Source organism: Danio rerio, chromosome 25, assembly GCF_049306965.1.
Source record: "Danio rerio strain Tuebingen ecotype United States chromosome 25, GRCz12tu, whole genome shotgun sequence".
Taxonomy (NCBI): domain Eukaryota; kingdom Metazoa; phylum Chordata; class Actinopteri; order Cypriniformes; family Danionidae; genus Danio; species Danio rerio.
In genome coordinates, this window is record NC_133200.1 from 37,702,956 (window position 1) to 37,719,959 (window position 17,004).

The following is a 17,004-nucleotide window of genomic DNA, read 5'->3' on the forward strand; positions in this document are numbered from 1 at the left end:
TTATTATAAAATGATTTATTTTGAAAACTAAAGCCCTTTTTACACCAAACGTGAAATGAATAAACATCAGTGACGAAAAGGGTAATTTAGCTCGAACGAACATTTCTTGATGTTGAACGTTTGAAGCACTTGTAATTACTGCCCATTTGTCAACAAAGGGCTGGATTAACCCACTTTGAAAAAAAAAAAAAAAACATGTTTCTTTTAAATAAAACTGACTTTTACTAGTTACTTGAACTGGCTCTTTACTTAAAACACTACCCTCAAACACTGCATGGCCTGCAATAAACATTGTCAGTATGTGCTTGATATGATTAAAAAGGATGAAGGCGCTTGTGATGGAACTGATAAAAGTGAACGGTGGCATTTGTCAAAACTAAAATCCAAGAAAAAAAAAAGTGGTTCAGACAAATGCAACAAAAAGCTGTCTGTGACGAATGTAATATTTACGTTAATGAAACTGCACTTCAGAGAACAAGTGGGTGGCTCTTAAAAGAGCCTTTGGGAAATTGACACTAAACTGATTTATTTGCCTTTAGCGGCCTTCTCGGTTTTCTTGGGCAGCAGCACAGCCTGGATGTTGGGCAGCACACCACCCTGAGCGATGGTCACTCCGCCCAGAAGCTTGTTCAGCTCCTCGTCGTTGCGCACCGCCAGCTGCAGGTGACGGGGGATGATACGGGTCTTCTTGTTGTCCCGAGCGGCGTTTCCGGCCAACTCCAGGATCTCAGCGGTCAGATACTCGAGCACGGCGGCCAAGTACACTGGAGCACCAGCACCGACGCGCTGAGCATAATTACCTTTGCGGAGAAGCCTATGGACACGGCCAACGGGAAACTGAAGTCCAGCCCTGGAAGATCGAGTCTTAGCCTTTGCTCTGGCTTTCCCTCCGGTTTTGCCTCTTCCGCTCATGATGTACAGTTGTATTTCAGGAAACTGCGATGAGTTCTCTGGCTTGACAATCAGCTTTTATGTCAACGTGCTTCTCGCTTATTGGTCAGAATCTGTCTCAGTTGAAAACCAATCATTGCGCTTCCCTCCTCTTTTGTGATGTTGCTTTACAATCACTTCAATTCTTTGTCCCGTACAATACCCATGTGTAAAATGTGTCAAAATAAATCAGTTACTAACTAAATCTGTAAACACGTTTATAAAAAAAAACTTTTGTCTGATTTGTACCAATCTTGGCAACAATTGTTTTAGTATATGAAGGCGTACATTGACTATCCAATTTCTTTAAAATTAAACTTACTTGAAAAGCGCTTTACGTCACATTTTTGTTTTAGATTGCCTACTATTTAACTTAGCTAACCAAAACATACGATTTTATGTACAATTGAATTTTGTGTACAATTTTGACAAATAAAAAGTCAAACAAATGTAAAGTCTGAAGTTTTTTTTGTCAAGAACAAAAATGGGGGTTTCTCTTTTGACTTGAGAGTATAAAATGTAAAGATTTTTAAGTAGTATTGAAATCATTATACTAAATGGACACACACACACACAAACACACACATATATATAGCATAACATATATATATATATATATTTAACATAACATACACATGCTCTTTAAGTGATAAAGTGGGTGGCTCTTAAAAGATCGAGCCTTTGGGGTAGCTGAAAAGGATTCAGCGTTTTACTTAGAACTTGAGTTCTTTTTTTTTTTTTTTTTTTTTTTTTTTTTTTTTTTTTTTTTTTTTTTTTATTGTAGTATTTACAAACATAGTACAATAGAATACATCTCACAACAGTTATGAACATAATAAAAATAAATAAAATAAAATGAAATAAATTCTTTCATTTATACAATGCATAAACATGCCAGGGGTAGAACAAAGAATAGGTAAGATAATGATAATCATATAAAAAAAAAAAAAAACTTATTCAATCAAATGAAATTTACATAATGCCTCATATGTTTTTTTAGCTTTTCTGTTTTTTATGTTACATAATGTAGTACCATATTGTTTAATCTCCTTTATAAAATGAACACAATTTGGCTTAGCTTTGGCCCATTTCTTGACATGGATATGGTATTTTCCAAGTAATATTATTAGTTGTATAAGAAAACATGTTTTGGAGTCAATTCCATCTTGTACAAAAGCAAGTATGACATCATATAACCCAATTTGTATTAGTGTACCAAATGTCCTTGAAATAAAGTTAGAAACATCAATCCAAAATAACCTTGAGTATACACATTGAAAAAAAAGATGAGTAACAGATTCTTTAATAATTCCACAAAAATCGCAAAAGTTTTCTCTATCAACTCCAAATCGTTCAAATAATTCTTTTACAGGATAAATTCGGTGTAAAATTTTAAATGATACCTGTCTTACTTTATTACTTATAAAGAACTTATTTGTAAGTAACCATACTTTTTTCCACTCAATACTTCCAAATTTTGATGACCAGAAGACTGTTGAAGATGGTATTTGATTCTTTTTTAATACATTTCTAATATATTTATTACTACATTTATCTTTAAGAATGTTAATATCACCAATATATAATACATCATCACTTGTCTTTGGCTGTTGGTCCACATTGTATATTGAATTACGTAACAGTGATACAACTTTATTTGGTATTGCATCAAAAATAACAGCATAGTCTTTTGGTTTTACAGGAACTTTAAATTTTTTAAGGAATTCCGAGTATGAATAAAGCAATCCATGTTCGTCAAGTAATTGACTGACTGTACATATTCCATTGTCATACCATGATTGAATAAATATAGATTTCCTTTTGTACAAGATATCTTTATTATTCCACAGAAAATACCGATGAGGTGTAAAATTATGTTTATAGACCAACTGCCAAGCCAACAATGCCTGCTTATGAAAACTTGCCAATTTAATAGGGATTTTATCAATAGAGAAATTACATTTTAAAAGAAAATTTATGCCACCCAAAGAGTTAAATATAAAATTTGGAAAGATATGCCACAAAGTTTCTTTATTTTTAATGTATTCAATTATCCATTTTATCTTAAATACCTCATTGAGATCTGTAAAATTTAACACTTCAAGGCCTCCAAAGTCTTTGCTGTTATTTAAAATATCTTTTTTTAAATAGTGAGCCTTTTTACGCCAAATAAAATCATAAAGAATTTTATCCAATTCCTTAACAACATTTTTCGAAGTTTCCATTGACAATAATATATATACAGACCTTGAAATTCCTTCTGCTTTAGACAGCAACACACGACCATATAAGGACAGATCTCTCATTAACCACATATTATATCTGTTTTTGATCTTTTCAATGGTGGGCTTAAAATTTAATTCATTTCTTTGTTTCAAATCCTTGCTTATTATTACACCGAGGTATGTAACAGTGTCTTTTATTGGAATACCACTAACTTCTTTTAAGGGACAGTCTTTAAGAGCAAATAAAATAGATTTACTCTTATTCAAGAACTTGAGTTCTTGGTGACGGCCTTTGTGTATGATTAGATACCGCATTTGTTTGGATTTTATAGTCCCGCCCATCGCCCCTCCAACAATAGATAGCATTTTTTCCCCGCTCAAATACTTTTGTCTCCATCATCAGAACAAGATTAAAAAAACAAACGCAACACCACACGCTTCAAAGGGTCAACATGGATATTTAATGCCAGTTTCCTTTTAATAATTTAGGACATTAATGATTTTTGTCTTAAACACGCATGAGGTAGTTAAACGTGCCCAGTCCATGTATGTAGGCCGTTTGTGTGTGTGTGTGTGTGTGTGCGTGCGTGCGTGCGTGCGTGCGTGCGTGCGTGCGTGATTTATAACTTATTGTTACATTTAAGTCCCTTTTTCTAGGGGTACGGGGACAAAGGTAACAAAAAAACCCAAGATAAACCCAAAATAAATCACCACTTGTCTCTCTACACAGCTTACTTTTCACAAAGTTACACGTCACTCTTATTCACACTATAATCTCACAAGATTCACAAACTCACAGTTCTAAATATCCAGCAAAATCTCTATCACACTATAATTGCTGGGTTAGGGAAAACAGGGACTCTCCCCGTGCTTTGCCGCTCTGCCTCTTTATAAAGCCTGGAAGCTCAATCAACAGCAACCGATCCGATTTGCTCTGATTGAAAACAGGTGCGGCTGGTTTGGAACGCTGCTCAATGAGAGAGAGAGAGAGGCAGAGAGACTGAGAGAGAGAGAGAGCGATTAATAAAACAAAAGGGGGGAGCAATAAGCTGCCACTCACACCAACAACTTATCACCTAAATACATCATAGGATGTAACACATCACCAACAACTTATTACCTAAATACATCATAGGATGTAACACATCTAAATTACAGAACTAAATATTTTTAATAAGATAATAAATAATCAAACTGTATCACAGATCCAAAGTCCAGAATCAATAAATAAATATTTATATATTATTTATTATGTGTGTTTGTGGGTGTTATAATATTAAAAAATACAGAAAACGCTCTGGGAAGGTTTTCTGTAAGTAATAAAAATAACCATGGAAAATAACCTGCATGGAACGTTCTGGGAAGGTTATATTTTGGTAACTAAAAATAACAATACAGAGTGTTCCCAGGACGTTCTTGGTTTCCAAAAAAAAAAAAGCCAAACGGAAGCCATATGGGAACGTTAGGGATGGTTATATGTTTGAAAGTAACTTACTGAGTATTTAAATTGGACAGACTTGATGGACTGTTTTTATTCTAATCTTTCCTATTACAACTAATGATGTATATTAATGAGATGTTTAAATGTAATTCACTAAAATGTACTTTAAACGATTAAGAAAACAGATATAAACGCTCAAGTACAATTGACCAGATTTCGAATTATTGCAGCCAGATGTCATATTCCAATATGCAACATACATTGTAAATTATGTTACTACTAAGATGAACTCCTCAGCAAGTGACTTTGTTTGTCATGTCAACGAATGACTATAATTTTATGGATTTTAAATAAAATATCCGTTAATGTAAATTAATTGCTTCTGTTATTCTGCTCTGTAGTGAATTTCCAACATCCATTTGTCTGTGACAGTTCTACATTTCTTTTCATTCTACATCTGAAATCATTCTGTTACCTTTTTTAAGATAATGCAGAAACCATAATAATTAACCTTGAGCTGTATGCAAAAACAGGATTTTTTTGTATTATGGCGGAAAAGTCTAACTATGAAGCAATGGAGGATATCACTGGGAGTTTAATATTCAAATTTAGAAGCCTGCGATTGGCGGGAGGTTTATCAAGCCGCCCAATTCTGACCAAAGAGATCTTCATACGTTGAACAAAAGCACCCAATAGAAAGACAATACAGTCCTCCGGCTTGACACGAGCTTTCTATAAAAACCCAGAACAGCGCGTAAACTTTATTCAGTTATTCTCTGAAGTATTCAAAATGCCTGAACCAGCGAAGCCAGCGCCCAAGAAGGGCTCCAAGAAAGCGGTAACCAAGACCGCTGGTAAAGGAGGAAAGAAGCGCAAGAGGACCAGGAAGGAGAGCTATGCTATCTATGTTTACAAGGTATTGAAGCAGGTTCATCCTGATACCGGAATTTCCTCAAAGGCGATGGGCATCATGAACTCGTTCGTCAACGACATCTTCGAGCGCATCGCCGGTGAGGCGTCTCGTCTCGCTCACTACAACAAGCGCTCCACCATCTCATCTAGGGAGATCCAGACCGCCGTGCGTCTGTTGCTGCCCGGAGAGCTGGCCAAACACGCCGTGTCCGAGGGCACAAAGGCCGTCACAAAGTACACCAGCTCCAAGTAAAACGCTGAATCATTTTCAGCCACCCCAAAGGCTCTTTTAAGAGCCACCCATACTATCTGTTAAAGAGCATTCTGCGTCTTGATATATATCAACAGTGTTAATGACGTTTGTGTAAAAGGTGAAGTAGCATGTTTAAAGCAGGATTGTTTTGTGACTTCTACAGTGCAACAATCACAGCAGGATAAAAATGATTAAAAGCAGACTTGACTTATGCAAATGTAGTATCATTACACAATATTTTAATCATTTTGTACAAATTGTAATGTGAACCAAGTATGTTAATTAAGTTAATAAATCAGATTTATAATTAAATTTGAGGCTTATGATTGTGTTTGGGTCTCAACCTCCTACAATCCCCTTTCATGATCTACTTTACATCAGGCATGATTATTTACCATAATTTGACAAAAATATGAACTTAAGTTAGATTTGACCTTTAAACGTTAATTCAGGTGTTCAACCATGACTAAATATTCAAATAAAAGTTGAGAATTTTCCTTTATTTAAAATGCTGGTTCGTATCAAATAATAGTTGAGCTATAATGATAGCTCTTAACTGTTTAACTCTTGATTATTTGAAGTTTTTATTCAGCCTCTGGTTTTATGTTGTGGTGCATGTATTCTGTATATTAATATTCTATTTAATATTCCAGTATAAATATCAGGATTGCATTTACTAGTTTTACTTAATTTGAACCAGCTCATTGTAAATTCTTGATGTACTAAATATTTTGAGGATGTTTTGCCAAGGATTCTGTCAACATGATTCCAAGTTTGAACAAAGAGAGGGGAGTGGCTTAGAATTTGGAGGGAAGTGTAGTGATTGGTTTAAAGTCACAGATTTTGGCCAATAGACAGAGAGCACGCTCCTTTAAATATGAGCTGTTCCCCTAGTGTTTGTATTATTGTTTCTAGTGTCGAGTACTTGACTACTGCAACATGAGTGGAAGAGGCAAAACCGGTGGTAAGGCCAGAGCAAAGGCTAAGTCGCGGTCATCCAGGGCTGGACTCCAGTTCCCCGTCGGCCGTGTTCACAGACTGCTCCGCAAGGGTAACTATGCTCAGCGCGTCGGTGCCGGTGCTCCAGTGTACTTGGCCGCCGTGCTCGAGTATCTGACCGCTGAGATCCTGGAGTTGGCTGGAAACGCCGCTCGGGACAACAAGAAGACCCGTATCATCCCCCGTCACCTGCAGCTGGCGGTGCGCAACGACGAGGAGCTGAACAAGCTTCTGGGCGGAGTGACCATCGCTCAGGGTGGTGTGCTGCCCAACATCCAGGCCGTGCTGCTGCCCAAGAAGACCGAAAAGGCCGCCAAGGGAAAATAAACCTTTGCAATTCGATTAATTACAACAAAAAGGCTCTTTTAAGAGCCACCCACTTAATCTTTAAGAGAGCGAAATGATTTTAGTCAAAGCAACAGTGCCAACAAATCACTTCCTAGTAGTACACGATGTTAAAGACGAGGTCTTTAAAGTTTTATACAACTACATCTAACAATTAGTAAAGCAGAATAAAGCTGTAACTCCAAGTAAACTTCCCTGACAAGTTTGCCCAAATACAATTTCAATTTTATTGTTTGCCAAATGTTAATGTTTTTTTAACCGTTGCAATAAATATATCAACGTCACTTTTGTGATTTTTTTTTTATTGCTAGATCCATAAAGAGAATCACTCTTGTTTATTTTTAATCTTACATTAAGAAAACGTGCATGTTTTTCTGCCTTTATACTTTTCTTTCTTTTCACAACAATAAACAGAATGTCAATCAAAATCTGGAGCGGGATTTTTTTTTTTTTTAGAAAACAAATCATCTAGAGCTGCTACAGAGCAGCCAATTAAATTACTCTAATGACGCCCCGCCCAGTAAACGTAACGCTTCAGCACTGGTTAAATAGCTGCATTTTTCAGTTACACCATATTCGACAAAATGGCAAGAACCAAGCAGACCGCCCGTAAATCCACTGGAGGCAAAGCCCCAAGGAAGCAGCTGGCTACTAAAGCTGCCCGTAAGAGCGCTCCGGCCACCGGCGGCGTCAAAAAGCCTCACCGCTACAGGCCCGGCACCGTGGCTCTACGTGAGATCCGCCGCTACCAGAAGTCTACTGAGCTGCTGATCCGCAAACTCCCCTTCCAGCGTCTGGTCAGAGAAATCGCTCAGGACTTCAAGACAGATCTGCGCTTTCAGAGCTCTGCTGTCATGGCCTTGCAGGAGGCCAGCGAGGCTTATCTGGTTGGTCTGTTCGAGGACACCAACCTGTGCGCCATCCACGCCAAGAGGGTCACCATCATGCCCAAGGACATCCAGCTGGCCCGCCGCATCCGCGGAGAGCGCGCTTAACTTAACCGTTAACCTGATTTAAACCCAAAGGCTCTTTTAAGAGCCACTTCAGTACATCAGAAAAGTGAAATTTCCATCTGTTTAGGTTTTAATCTACTAGCCAGGCTTCTTTCTTGTTTTTACAGTCTTTTTTAGTCTCAAGATATTACTTCAATTTTTTTTGTAGCTGTTGTACCAACTTTGAATTTCACAGCAAATTACATTGAACAGGTCTAAGTAAGCAGGATATTATACGTTATTTCATTTTTTTTACTTTAGTAGAGAAAATCCCATGCTGTCAACACCAACCATTATATTTAGTTTGACTGTTCCTGTAGAAGTTATCGATGCTCCAAAAATGCTCACTGCTATAATACATCGATGTAAAATATCGACATTTATTCCTTAAGTCAAAAGTCTCTCTAAATAAGCAGCAAAATACTTAACCAACAGACATTTGTCTTAGCCAATCTTACTGCATGCATTACTTTTTCACATTTGATGATCTGAGCTGGCGATGCAGTGGTGCAATAGGTGCTCTGTTAAAATAGTTGGGGTAATAATACCCCAACATATAACTCAATTATAGGTTATTATAGCACCTTCCCAACTATTTTAACCCATATGTGACCCAGTTAATTTTATGAAATGTTATTTTTTTCCATTCTGAATCAGGATCATAAACAGTAAAGTAGAATAATTTACTTTAAGTGAAACTTAACTTAACACGTTTAACACAAAAAAGCTCTTGAAAATGGGTGGCTCTTAAGAGTAAATATATGGTAAATATAATTCACATTACAATTTGTACAAAATGATTAAAATATTGCATAATGAAATACTACATTTGCATAAGTTAAGTCTGCTTTTAATTATTTTTTTATCCTGCTGTGATTGTTGCACTGTAGAATAGTCACAAAACAATCCTGCTTTAATTAAACATAGCTACTTCACCTTTCAGATAAACGTCATTAACAAGGTTACTTGAAAAAATATATATCAAGACGCAGAATGCTCTTTAACAGATAGTATGGGTGGCTCTTAAAAGAGCCTTTGGGGTAGCTGAATGAAATTCAACGCTTTACTTGGAGCTGGTGTACTTGGTGACGGCCTTTGTGCCCTCGGACACGGCGTGTTTGGCCAGCTCTCCAGGCAGCAACAGACGCACGGCGGTCTGGATCTCCCTAGATGAGATAGTGGAGCGCTTGTTGTAGTGAGCCAGACGAGACGCCTCACCGGCGATGCGCTCGAAGATGTCGTTGACGAACGAGTTCATGATGCCCATCGCCTTGGAGGAGATTCCAGTGTCGGGGTGGACCTGCTTCAGCACTTTGTAGACGTAGATGGCGTAGCTCTCCTTCCTGGTCCTCTTGCGTTTCTTTCCTCCTTTGCCGGCGGTCTTGGTCACGGCTTTCTTGGAGCCCTTCTTGGGCGCGGCCTTGGCTGGCTCAGGCATGGTTAAGATATCAGAGTTTGAAACCGAATAAAGATTATGCGATGTACTGGGCATTTATAGAAAGCTTGTGTCAACCTGGAGGATCTCATTGGTCAGGATTGGGCGCCAAGATAAACTTCCACCAATCGCAGACTAGTAAGTTTGAATAATTTCCGCCCAACCCCCAGTAATTTTCCATACTGCTTCTTTGTCTGACTTTCCCGCCGTAATTCAAAAAGCTTTATTTCTTATACAGCTCTTGGTAAATGATTATGATATTTGTACCATCTTACAATCGGTAATTAAATTATATAAAACGATTTAGAATGTAGAATGACCAGAAATTTAGAACTATCTCAAACAAAAGTGTTTACCAACGTTACCAATTCATTAACATAAAGAGCAGAATAGGTATGATACAGCAACTGATCCATAAAAATATTATTCGTCAGCATTTGGGATATTAAAGTTGTTTGCCAAGGTGTTAATTAAAACCTAACTTGTACTGTATTTTGGTTTGTGACATTTTGGTTTGTGGCTGTAAGAAGTTGTAATCTGGTGAATCTGCATATATATATATATATTTATAAATAATTACATATTACATTAAGGAGGTAATTTCTTCTTAATTGGAGTACTTTAATACCCGCTTAGCAAATATATTATACTATTTTTCAGGTTTAACATAACTGCAGTTATCAGTACAAAAAAATAGTTAAAAACTAACGTATTTAGAGCCTAAAAGACAAGTTAAGTTTCATCAAAACCAATGCATAAACTCGAAAAGTTTAAAACTGGCTCTTTGTGAAAGTGTGGGTGGCTCTTAAAAGAGCCGTTGGGTTTTTGAATGATTAACAAATGTTTAACCGCCGAAGCCGTACAGAGTGCGTCCCTGTCTCTTCAGAGCGTAGACAACATCCATTGCGGTCACGGTCTTTCTCTTGGCGTGCTCGGTGTAAGTAACGGCATCACGGATCACGTTTTCCAGAAACACCTTCAACACACCGCGAGTCTCCTCGTAGATCAGACCGGAGATACGCTTCACACCACCACGGCGAGCAAGACGACGGATGGCAGGCTTAGTGATTCCCTGGATGTTATCACGGAGAACTTTGCGGTGACGCTTAGCGCCTCCTTTCCCGAGTCCTTTACCGCCTTTGCCCCTTCCAGACATGATTCTATCAGTGACCGAATTAACAAGTTGGCAACCAGATTGACGAATGTTATTTTACAATCGCTCACAGGACCTAGTTGAAACACTAGAAGGCGGATCTATGCGAGTTTAAATCACGTCAAGCGCTACTATTATCTGACCCCGCCCCTAAATCCAACCGTCTCTTGAAGAGAGACAGAATCTGTTCGTACAGAAGCACCAGTTTACATTGACCATTTCATAAATATCAGCATCAATGCAGGTGAATAATTTGCTAATGTTTTAAAAAAAACCTTCTGTCCCCATATTTCAAACAGGGAAACATTGCACATTTCATTGCATAGTTTTATAGTTAGAAATGTAGATTCTAATATTTTAAACATTTTATATTTGTTTTAATTTTCAATAGCTATAACTTCCATTTCTGTTTTTTTTTTTTTTGTCTTATATTCCACAATTTAGATTCCTAATTATACTGTTTTATTTTTACGGTCACAGAATAAACATTTCACTGCATATGGAGTGAATGACTTTATGTGACAATTATTATTATTTTTATTTCTTTAATAGGTGGTTAATTACACTGAGAACTCCTGATAAAATAAGTAATTTAGCCGAAGAAAACTGCGTGAAGAACAATAAAATAAAATTCAATATTTGCATAGTGTACCTGTTTCAAATGTGAACCCTTTCATACGCTCTTTATACAAATATAGTTGAGCTTTTCAGCTGATTGGCTTCAGAATTATTTGTCGTGTCTTCCATAAGTGATATAAAACTAGTTTCAAAGGGGTTAAAAGTTTAACTGATTTGTATGAAATATATTTACCTTATTTCGTTTTTAATCATTCTGTATGGATGTTTACCTCAACATTAAAATAGATTAGTTGTTACTTTTTCCTTATGAAGGAGTTGAATAGATTATTTGTTTGGTAAACATTTTACTCTATCTGGCATAAATCTTATACAGAGCTGATATGTATTTACGTGTGATGTTGATATATGAACCAAACATTATAGAGGCTCAGTATAATCAGATATAATATAATAATGCTATAACAGCTCTTCATTGAAGATTTATTGATTCACAGACATTTGATGTGACTTGAACTGTGGTCACTAGATGTGAAACTGTTACTGTTAAAGAATAATTATTTACAGTTCTTCATAACAGAGACACTTTTTCTGTTCAATATCCAACATAGTTTGTTCTTTTTGCGTAAAAAAGGCAGAATTTTACCTTTCCTGACCACAAACATTTCAGTCAGGTAATCACTAAAGATATTGTTAAATTGTACGCAGACAAATGTGGAGTTTCTAGTCAGGTTAAAACGCCATGTGTGATTTAGTTAATGCCCTATCTTAATTTGTAATTGCTGTTTTTTTTTTGTTTTTGTTTGTTTTTTTTTTAGATGTGGAGCAGCCTGTGAACCTTGTGCAAGGTTTGAAACTGGCTTTTTAGTATAATAACCATTGTCTTTGGTAAATGATAAATTGATCCAACTGTATTGTATGAGAAACCTAATAAATAATAATAATAAAATTGCGGTTTAACCAATTTTACGGTTGTTCATTTTTCTAAACTATATTTTGGAATTGTTCATTTCTAGCTCTTCTTTAGATACAATTGATCATACCACTTGTAAAAATTTCAACCCTCCTACTTTCAAATTGGACTTTTATGATACATTTGTGTGGCTCTTAAAAGAGCCTTTGGATTAAAATAAAACGGACAGAAGTTAAGCGCGCTCTCCGCGGATGCGGCGGGCCAGCTGGATGTCTTTGGGCATGATGGTGACTCTCTTGGCGTGGATGGCGCACAGGTTAGTGTCCTCAAAAAGACCTACCAGATAAGCCTCGCTGGCCTCCTGCAGGGCCATGACAGCGGAGCTCTGGAAACGCAGATCGGTCTTGAAGTCCTGAGCGATTTCACGAACCAGGCGCTGGAAGGGCAGTTTGCGGATCAGCAGCTCAGTGGACTTCTGGTAGCGGCGGATCTCACGCAGAGCCACGGTGCCGGGCCTGTAGCGATGAGGCTTCTTGACGCCACCGGTGGCGGGAGCGCTCTTGCGGGCAGCTTTAGTAGCAAGTTGTTTCCTCGGGGCTTTACCCCCAGTGGATTTACGGGCGGTCTGCTTGGTTCTTGCCATTTTATCAGAGTTCTCTCGCTTACTTTGCAAAAGTAAAAATTAAGATAACGCTCAGCTGCTATTTATGTTCTGCATTACTCTCTCTCCGTGGGCGGAGCGTTAGTAAAGTCATTTGATTGGATAAGGCGAGAGTACTTTCTAGCTAGATATGACCAATGACTGCAAGTTCCTGGATTTTGAATCAGAAACTGCGCAGCCCGCGTTTTTATCTCTTGGATTTCACAACGAGCTCGTTCAAAAAGCTGGCTGAGCTATAAGAAATCAGTTCATATAAGTATAGGTTTTTACTGAAATGTAATATCTGGTTGCTTAAAACTATAACTTGTGTTAGACATCTGTGAACTAATATGGTGTTAATATGCTGAATGTTGACCTTCGAGTAAATAGGAAATGTTTGTCTCTTCCCTGTAGTGATTGGTAATATAACTGTAAATGTGAATCATATATTCTTATATAGGTAACCTTCAAATAGTCATTTCAATAACTAGTGAAACTAATTTAGAAGTTAAAATAAGCATCTGGAACATTTTCAGTATAAACATCATTATTTTAACCCTTGTATGCAGTTGGGGATGTTGGCCACGACTTTGTTTCAGCAAACTGAAGGATTTTTGATGTCAACTTAAATATTTTGGGGATAAGTTTGGAAAAAAAAAAAAAAAAACACTACATTTTTGGCAACTTGCCTATGCTTTCATTTTGTAAGTGACTGGTTTTGCCTCATTGACTTCAATCACAATTTTGATTAAAAAGCCATGATATTAAATAACATTCACTCTTTTGAAGAGAAAGTGGGTGGCTCTGAAAAGAGCCTTTGTTTCGAGTCAAATTGCAGCAGTTTATTTGCCTTTGGCGGCCTTCTCCGTCTTTTTGGGCAGCAGCACAGCCTGGATGTTGGGCAGCACACCACCCTGAGCGATGGTCACTCCGCCCAGAAGCTTGTTCAGCTCCTCGTCATTGCGCACCGCCAGCTGCAGGTGACGGGGGATGATACGGGTCTTTTTGTTGTCCCTAGCAGCGTTTCCAGCCAACTCCAGAATCTCAGCTGTCAGATACTCGAGCACAGCGGCCAAGTACACTGGGGCACCGGCACCAACGCGCTCGGCGTAGTTGCCCTTGCGGAGCAACCTGTGGACACGACCAACTGGGAACTGAAGACCAGCTCTCGATGAGCGAGTCTTAGCCTTTGCTCTGGCCTTGCCTCCGGTTTTGCCTCGTCCGCTCATGTTGATCACTGCTTCCTTCTTATCTTTAGCAAAGAGAAGAATGAATGACTTTCGACTGAGACAGACAGCATTTAATAGAGCGTGCTTGCCTTCTATTGGTCAGAGCCTGTGAAGCTTTTAAACCAATCACTGGACCTCCCTCCAAATTCCAAACCCCTCCCCTCTCTCTGCAAGTGTTTACCTTTGAGCCTGTCTTTTCAAATAATATTAGTTATGATAAGTTTAACCAAAGATCAAATATGTAGTCAACACTGTCTTTTCACGCACCAGTCAGAGTTGATTGGGCATTTTAACTTTTTTTAATAGTGTTTTTTTTTGTTATTTATCTGATGTAAACGTCCAAAATTCCCATGTACTTTAACCAACTGTATGTAGATTTTAGTTACATTAGCTATATCCATTCAAGCAGCTCGTACACAATATTTATGTTTCCCCATTTTTCCAAACAAGAATGTTTCGATTATTTTGCCTAATTGTATAAATTTTATTCTATAAAATAGTTTATTTGCCTCTTGATTATTAGTAAAGTTTTAAAAAAGACAAAGACCCAAAATACCCACAGAAAAACTTGTTTAGTCGTAAAACATTTTCGAAATCTTATAACACTATACTATACTCCATATCATAAATATATTTCGGGTATTATTTTGAATTCTAAGAAAAGGTCACTCATGACAATACCAAGATAAACTGAAGGTGAGTGTTATGGAAATGCTGCTCTTTTGTTTTAAGTGGGTGGCTCTTAAAAGAGCCTTTTTGTTCAATTGGGAAAGAGAAATATCTACTTCTTCTTGGGAGTGGCCTTCTTAGGCTTGGCCGCCTTTGGCTTCACCGTTTTGGGCTTTGCAACTTTCGCCTTTTTGGGGCTCTTAGTTGCTTTCTTGGCAGCCGCTGGTTTCTTCACCTTCTTGGGGCTTTTTGTTGCTTTCTTGGCAGCTGCAGGCTTCTTGGCTTTCTTAGGGCTCTTTGTCGCCTTCTTCGCGGCGGCCGGTTTCTTCACCTTCTTCGGCGACTTCTTAGCGGCCGGTTTCTTGGCCTTTGCTGCAGTTTTCTTGGCCGCTGGCTTCTTCTTGGGCTCGGCTTGCTTCTTGTTCAGCTTGAAGGAACCAGAGGCGCCTGTGCCTTTAGTCTGAACCAGAGTGCCGTTGAGCACTAAAGCCTTGACGGCGATTTTAACGCGGGAATTGTTCTTCTCCACATCGTAGCCGCCGGCAGAGAGAGCTTTCTTTAGGGCTGCGAGGGAGACTCCTTGTCGCTCCTTAGAAGCGGTCACAGTTTTGACGATGAGATCGCGGACATTTGGGCCCGTTTTCTTGGGTTTGGACGCCGCTTTCTTCTTAGGAGCTTTAGCAGGCGGGGCAGCTGGAGCAGTTTCAGCCATGTTTCTCTGAGAAAATGCAGTCAATCGTTAACGACAGTCTGAGATCAATGGAGTGGCGCTGCTGAGCGGCTGTGAACTTAACTACCACATGAGAACCGTGTAGACTCAACACTTTGATGCACAGCGTTTTGGCGCCTCAACTTTGACTATCAAGTTTAGCTGTACATTTAGCTTATTAAAAATTTGATTGTATTGCTTTTGTTGTGATGACTTATTTATGAACGGCATAGTTTATAACTAGACATTGCTCCTCCATTGAATAATTTGCTTGTACTTGTGTATACCTCTTGTTCTTAAAGCTTATTAGTTGCTTATTCTTGTCTAAATTCATACAACAGCTTTCTACAGATTTGTTTTTAAATGTTATTAATAGGTGAAACTCCAACTTTATGTAAGCTAAAATTTACGCATTTTTTGTGATTTTGCTTTGATTTGTGAAAATGTTTGCATAAAAATGTGGCAAATGGTGAAGCAGCATCTCCAACTACAAATTAAACAGGCCATCTAAAAATTAGATAAAAACGTATCCACAGGTTTATTTGTAATAGCATATCAAATATAATTAGTACAAGACGTTGTCGATACAAGTTGTTAACGTTTTGAACACATTGACCCGCTATTTTGATATGAGAGTACATATCAGTTTTTAAAACTAAACATTATTAATTTTCCCCCTTTTGAAACTTGTATTTGTAATAAATTACTACAATGATTTTTGTCAACTAGACTTGTGGAGAAATTATTGGGGCCAAAAGAAAATATTTTCAACGATATTACTACGTAATTTAGCTGATATCCAAGTAGGTTTTGCATTGAAAACCTTCTAGAGTACACTAATGTATAAACACAAAATGAGCCTTTTATGAAAGTGTGGGTGGCTCTTAAAAGAGCCGTTGGGTTTTCTAAACAGAGCACAGGCGTTTAACCTCCAAAGCCGTACAGAGTACGTCCCTGTCTCTTCAGCGCGTACACAACATCCATGGCGGTCACGGTCTTTCTCTTGGCGTGCTCGGTGTATGTAACAGCATCACGGATAACATTCTCCAGAAACACCTTCAACACTCCACGAGTCTCCTCGTAGATCAGGCCAGAGATACGCTTCACACCGCCACGGCGAGCGAGACGACGGATGGCGGGTTTGGTGATTCCCTGGATGTTGTCACGTAGAACTTTACGGTGACGCTTAGCGCCTCCTTTCCCTAGTCCTTTACCGCCTTTGCCTCTTCCAGACATGTCTTAATTTGAGGATGATTGAACAAGTAAAAGACGAGGTTTGCGCGTGACATATTACAATCGCTTACAGGACCTAGTTGAAACACTAAAGGCGGAGCTATTTGACCCCGCCCCGCCCCTACATCCAATATTACTGTAACATGACCACAGTAAATTTATTAAGACTAAGTTCATTCTAATTCAAAAGAAATTCTGATTATAAATAAAACACAATTAACGACAAAAAGATTTCCTTTCCAGATTCTTTGAAATTCAGACTACTAGAATAACATATTGAATGTTTAAGTCCTATATTTATAACCTGCTTAATCTACCTGAAGTCTTTAAATTGAACTTTGAAATTAATT

The 17,004-nt window shown here is 38.0% G+C and overlaps 8 protein-coding genes across 8 annotated transcripts; 3 read left to right on the forward strand and 5 right to left on the reverse strand.

The window, feature by feature from the left end:
• Positions 1–441: 441 nt before the first annotated feature.
• On the reverse strand, positions 442–14,089 carry si:dkey-261m9.11. The gene is given in 2 exon segments (XM_009298192.4): positions 442–912; positions 13,630–14,089. Coding segments are annotated over 2 exon segments (801 nt in total). The 5' UTR covers positions 14,044–14,089; the 3' UTR covers positions 442–525.
• Positions 5,360–7,285, forward strand: si:dkey-261m9.6. The gene has a single exon (XM_005163221.6). It carries the CDS (start codon positions 5,387–5,389, stop codon positions 5,759–5,761), a length of 375 nt encoding a protein of 124 aa, XP_005163278.1. The 5' UTR covers positions 5,360–5,386; the 3' UTR covers positions 5,762–7,285.
• Positions 5,360–7,285, forward strand: si:dkey-261m9.7. Its single transcript, XM_073943382.1, has one exon. The coding sequence runs from the start codon at positions 6,701–6,703 to the stop codon at positions 7,085–7,087; it is 387 nt and encodes a 128-aa protein (XP_073799483.1). The 5' UTR covers positions 5,360–6,700; the 3' UTR covers positions 7,088–7,285.
• si:dkey-261m9.8 lies at positions 7,678–8,939 on the forward strand. The gene has a single exon (XM_017354221.4). It carries the CDS (start codon positions 7,690–7,692, stop codon positions 8,098–8,100), a length of 411 nt encoding a protein of 136 aa, XP_017209710.1. The 5' UTR covers positions 7,678–7,689; the 3' UTR covers positions 8,101–8,939.
• On the reverse strand, positions 8,946–9,564 carry zgc:173585. Its single transcript, NM_001102632.1, is given in 1 exon segment — positions 8,946–9,564. A coding segment is annotated over 1 exon segment (375 nt). The 5' UTR covers positions 9,536–9,564; the 3' UTR covers positions 8,946–9,160.
• si:dkey-261m9.9 lies at positions 10,377–10,688 on the reverse strand. The gene has a single exon (NM_001423303.1). It carries the CDS (start codon positions 10,686–10,688, stop codon positions 10,377–10,379), a length of 312 nt encoding a protein of 103 aa, NP_001410232.1.
• Positions 11,220–12,851, reverse strand: LOC137489378 (histone H3). Its single transcript, XM_068217570.2, has 2 exons — positions 11,827–12,851; positions 11,220–11,720 (listed from the first exon to the last, which is right to left on the reverse strand). The coding sequence occupies exon 1, from the start codon at positions 12,815–12,817 to the stop codon at positions 12,407–12,409; it is 411 nt and encodes a 136-aa protein (XP_068073671.1). The 5' UTR covers positions 12,818–12,851; the 3' UTR covers positions 11,220–11,720; positions 11,827–12,406.
• A 2,256-nt stretch (positions 14,090–16,345) lies between the features above and the next one.
• Positions 16,346–16,657, reverse strand: si:dkey-261m9.13. Its single transcript, NM_001423306.1, has one exon. The coding sequence runs from the start codon at positions 16,655–16,657 to the stop codon at positions 16,346–16,348; it is 312 nt and encodes a 103-aa protein (NP_001410235.1).
• Positions 16,658–17,004: the final 347 nt, after the last annotated feature.

Bases quoted from the DNA above. Each gene is read 5' to 3' on its own strand.
- si:dkey-261m9.6 (XM_005163221.6), top strand. From the start codon at position 5,387: ATGCCTGAACCAGCGAAGCCAGCGCCCAAGAAGGGCTCCAAGAAAGCG.
- si:dkey-261m9.7 (XM_073943382.1), top strand. From the start codon at position 6,701: ATGAGTGGAAGAGGCAAAACCGGTGGTAAGGCCAGAGCAAAGGCTAAG.
- si:dkey-261m9.8 (XM_017354221.4), top strand. From the start codon at position 7,690: ATGGCAAGAACCAAGCAGACCGCCCGTAAATCCACTGGAGGCAAAGCC.
- si:dkey-261m9.9 (NM_001423303.1), bottom strand. From the start codon at position 10,688: ATGTCTGGAAGGGGCAAAGGCGGTAAAGGACTCGGGAAAGGAGGCGCT.
- LOC137489378 (XM_068217570.2), bottom strand. From the start codon at position 12,817: ATGGCAAGAACCAAGCAGACCGCCCGTAAATCCACTGGGGGTAAAGCC.
- si:dkey-261m9.13 (NM_001423306.1), bottom strand. From the start codon at position 16,657: ATGTCTGGAAGAGGCAAAGGCGGTAAAGGACTAGGGAAAGGAGGCGCT.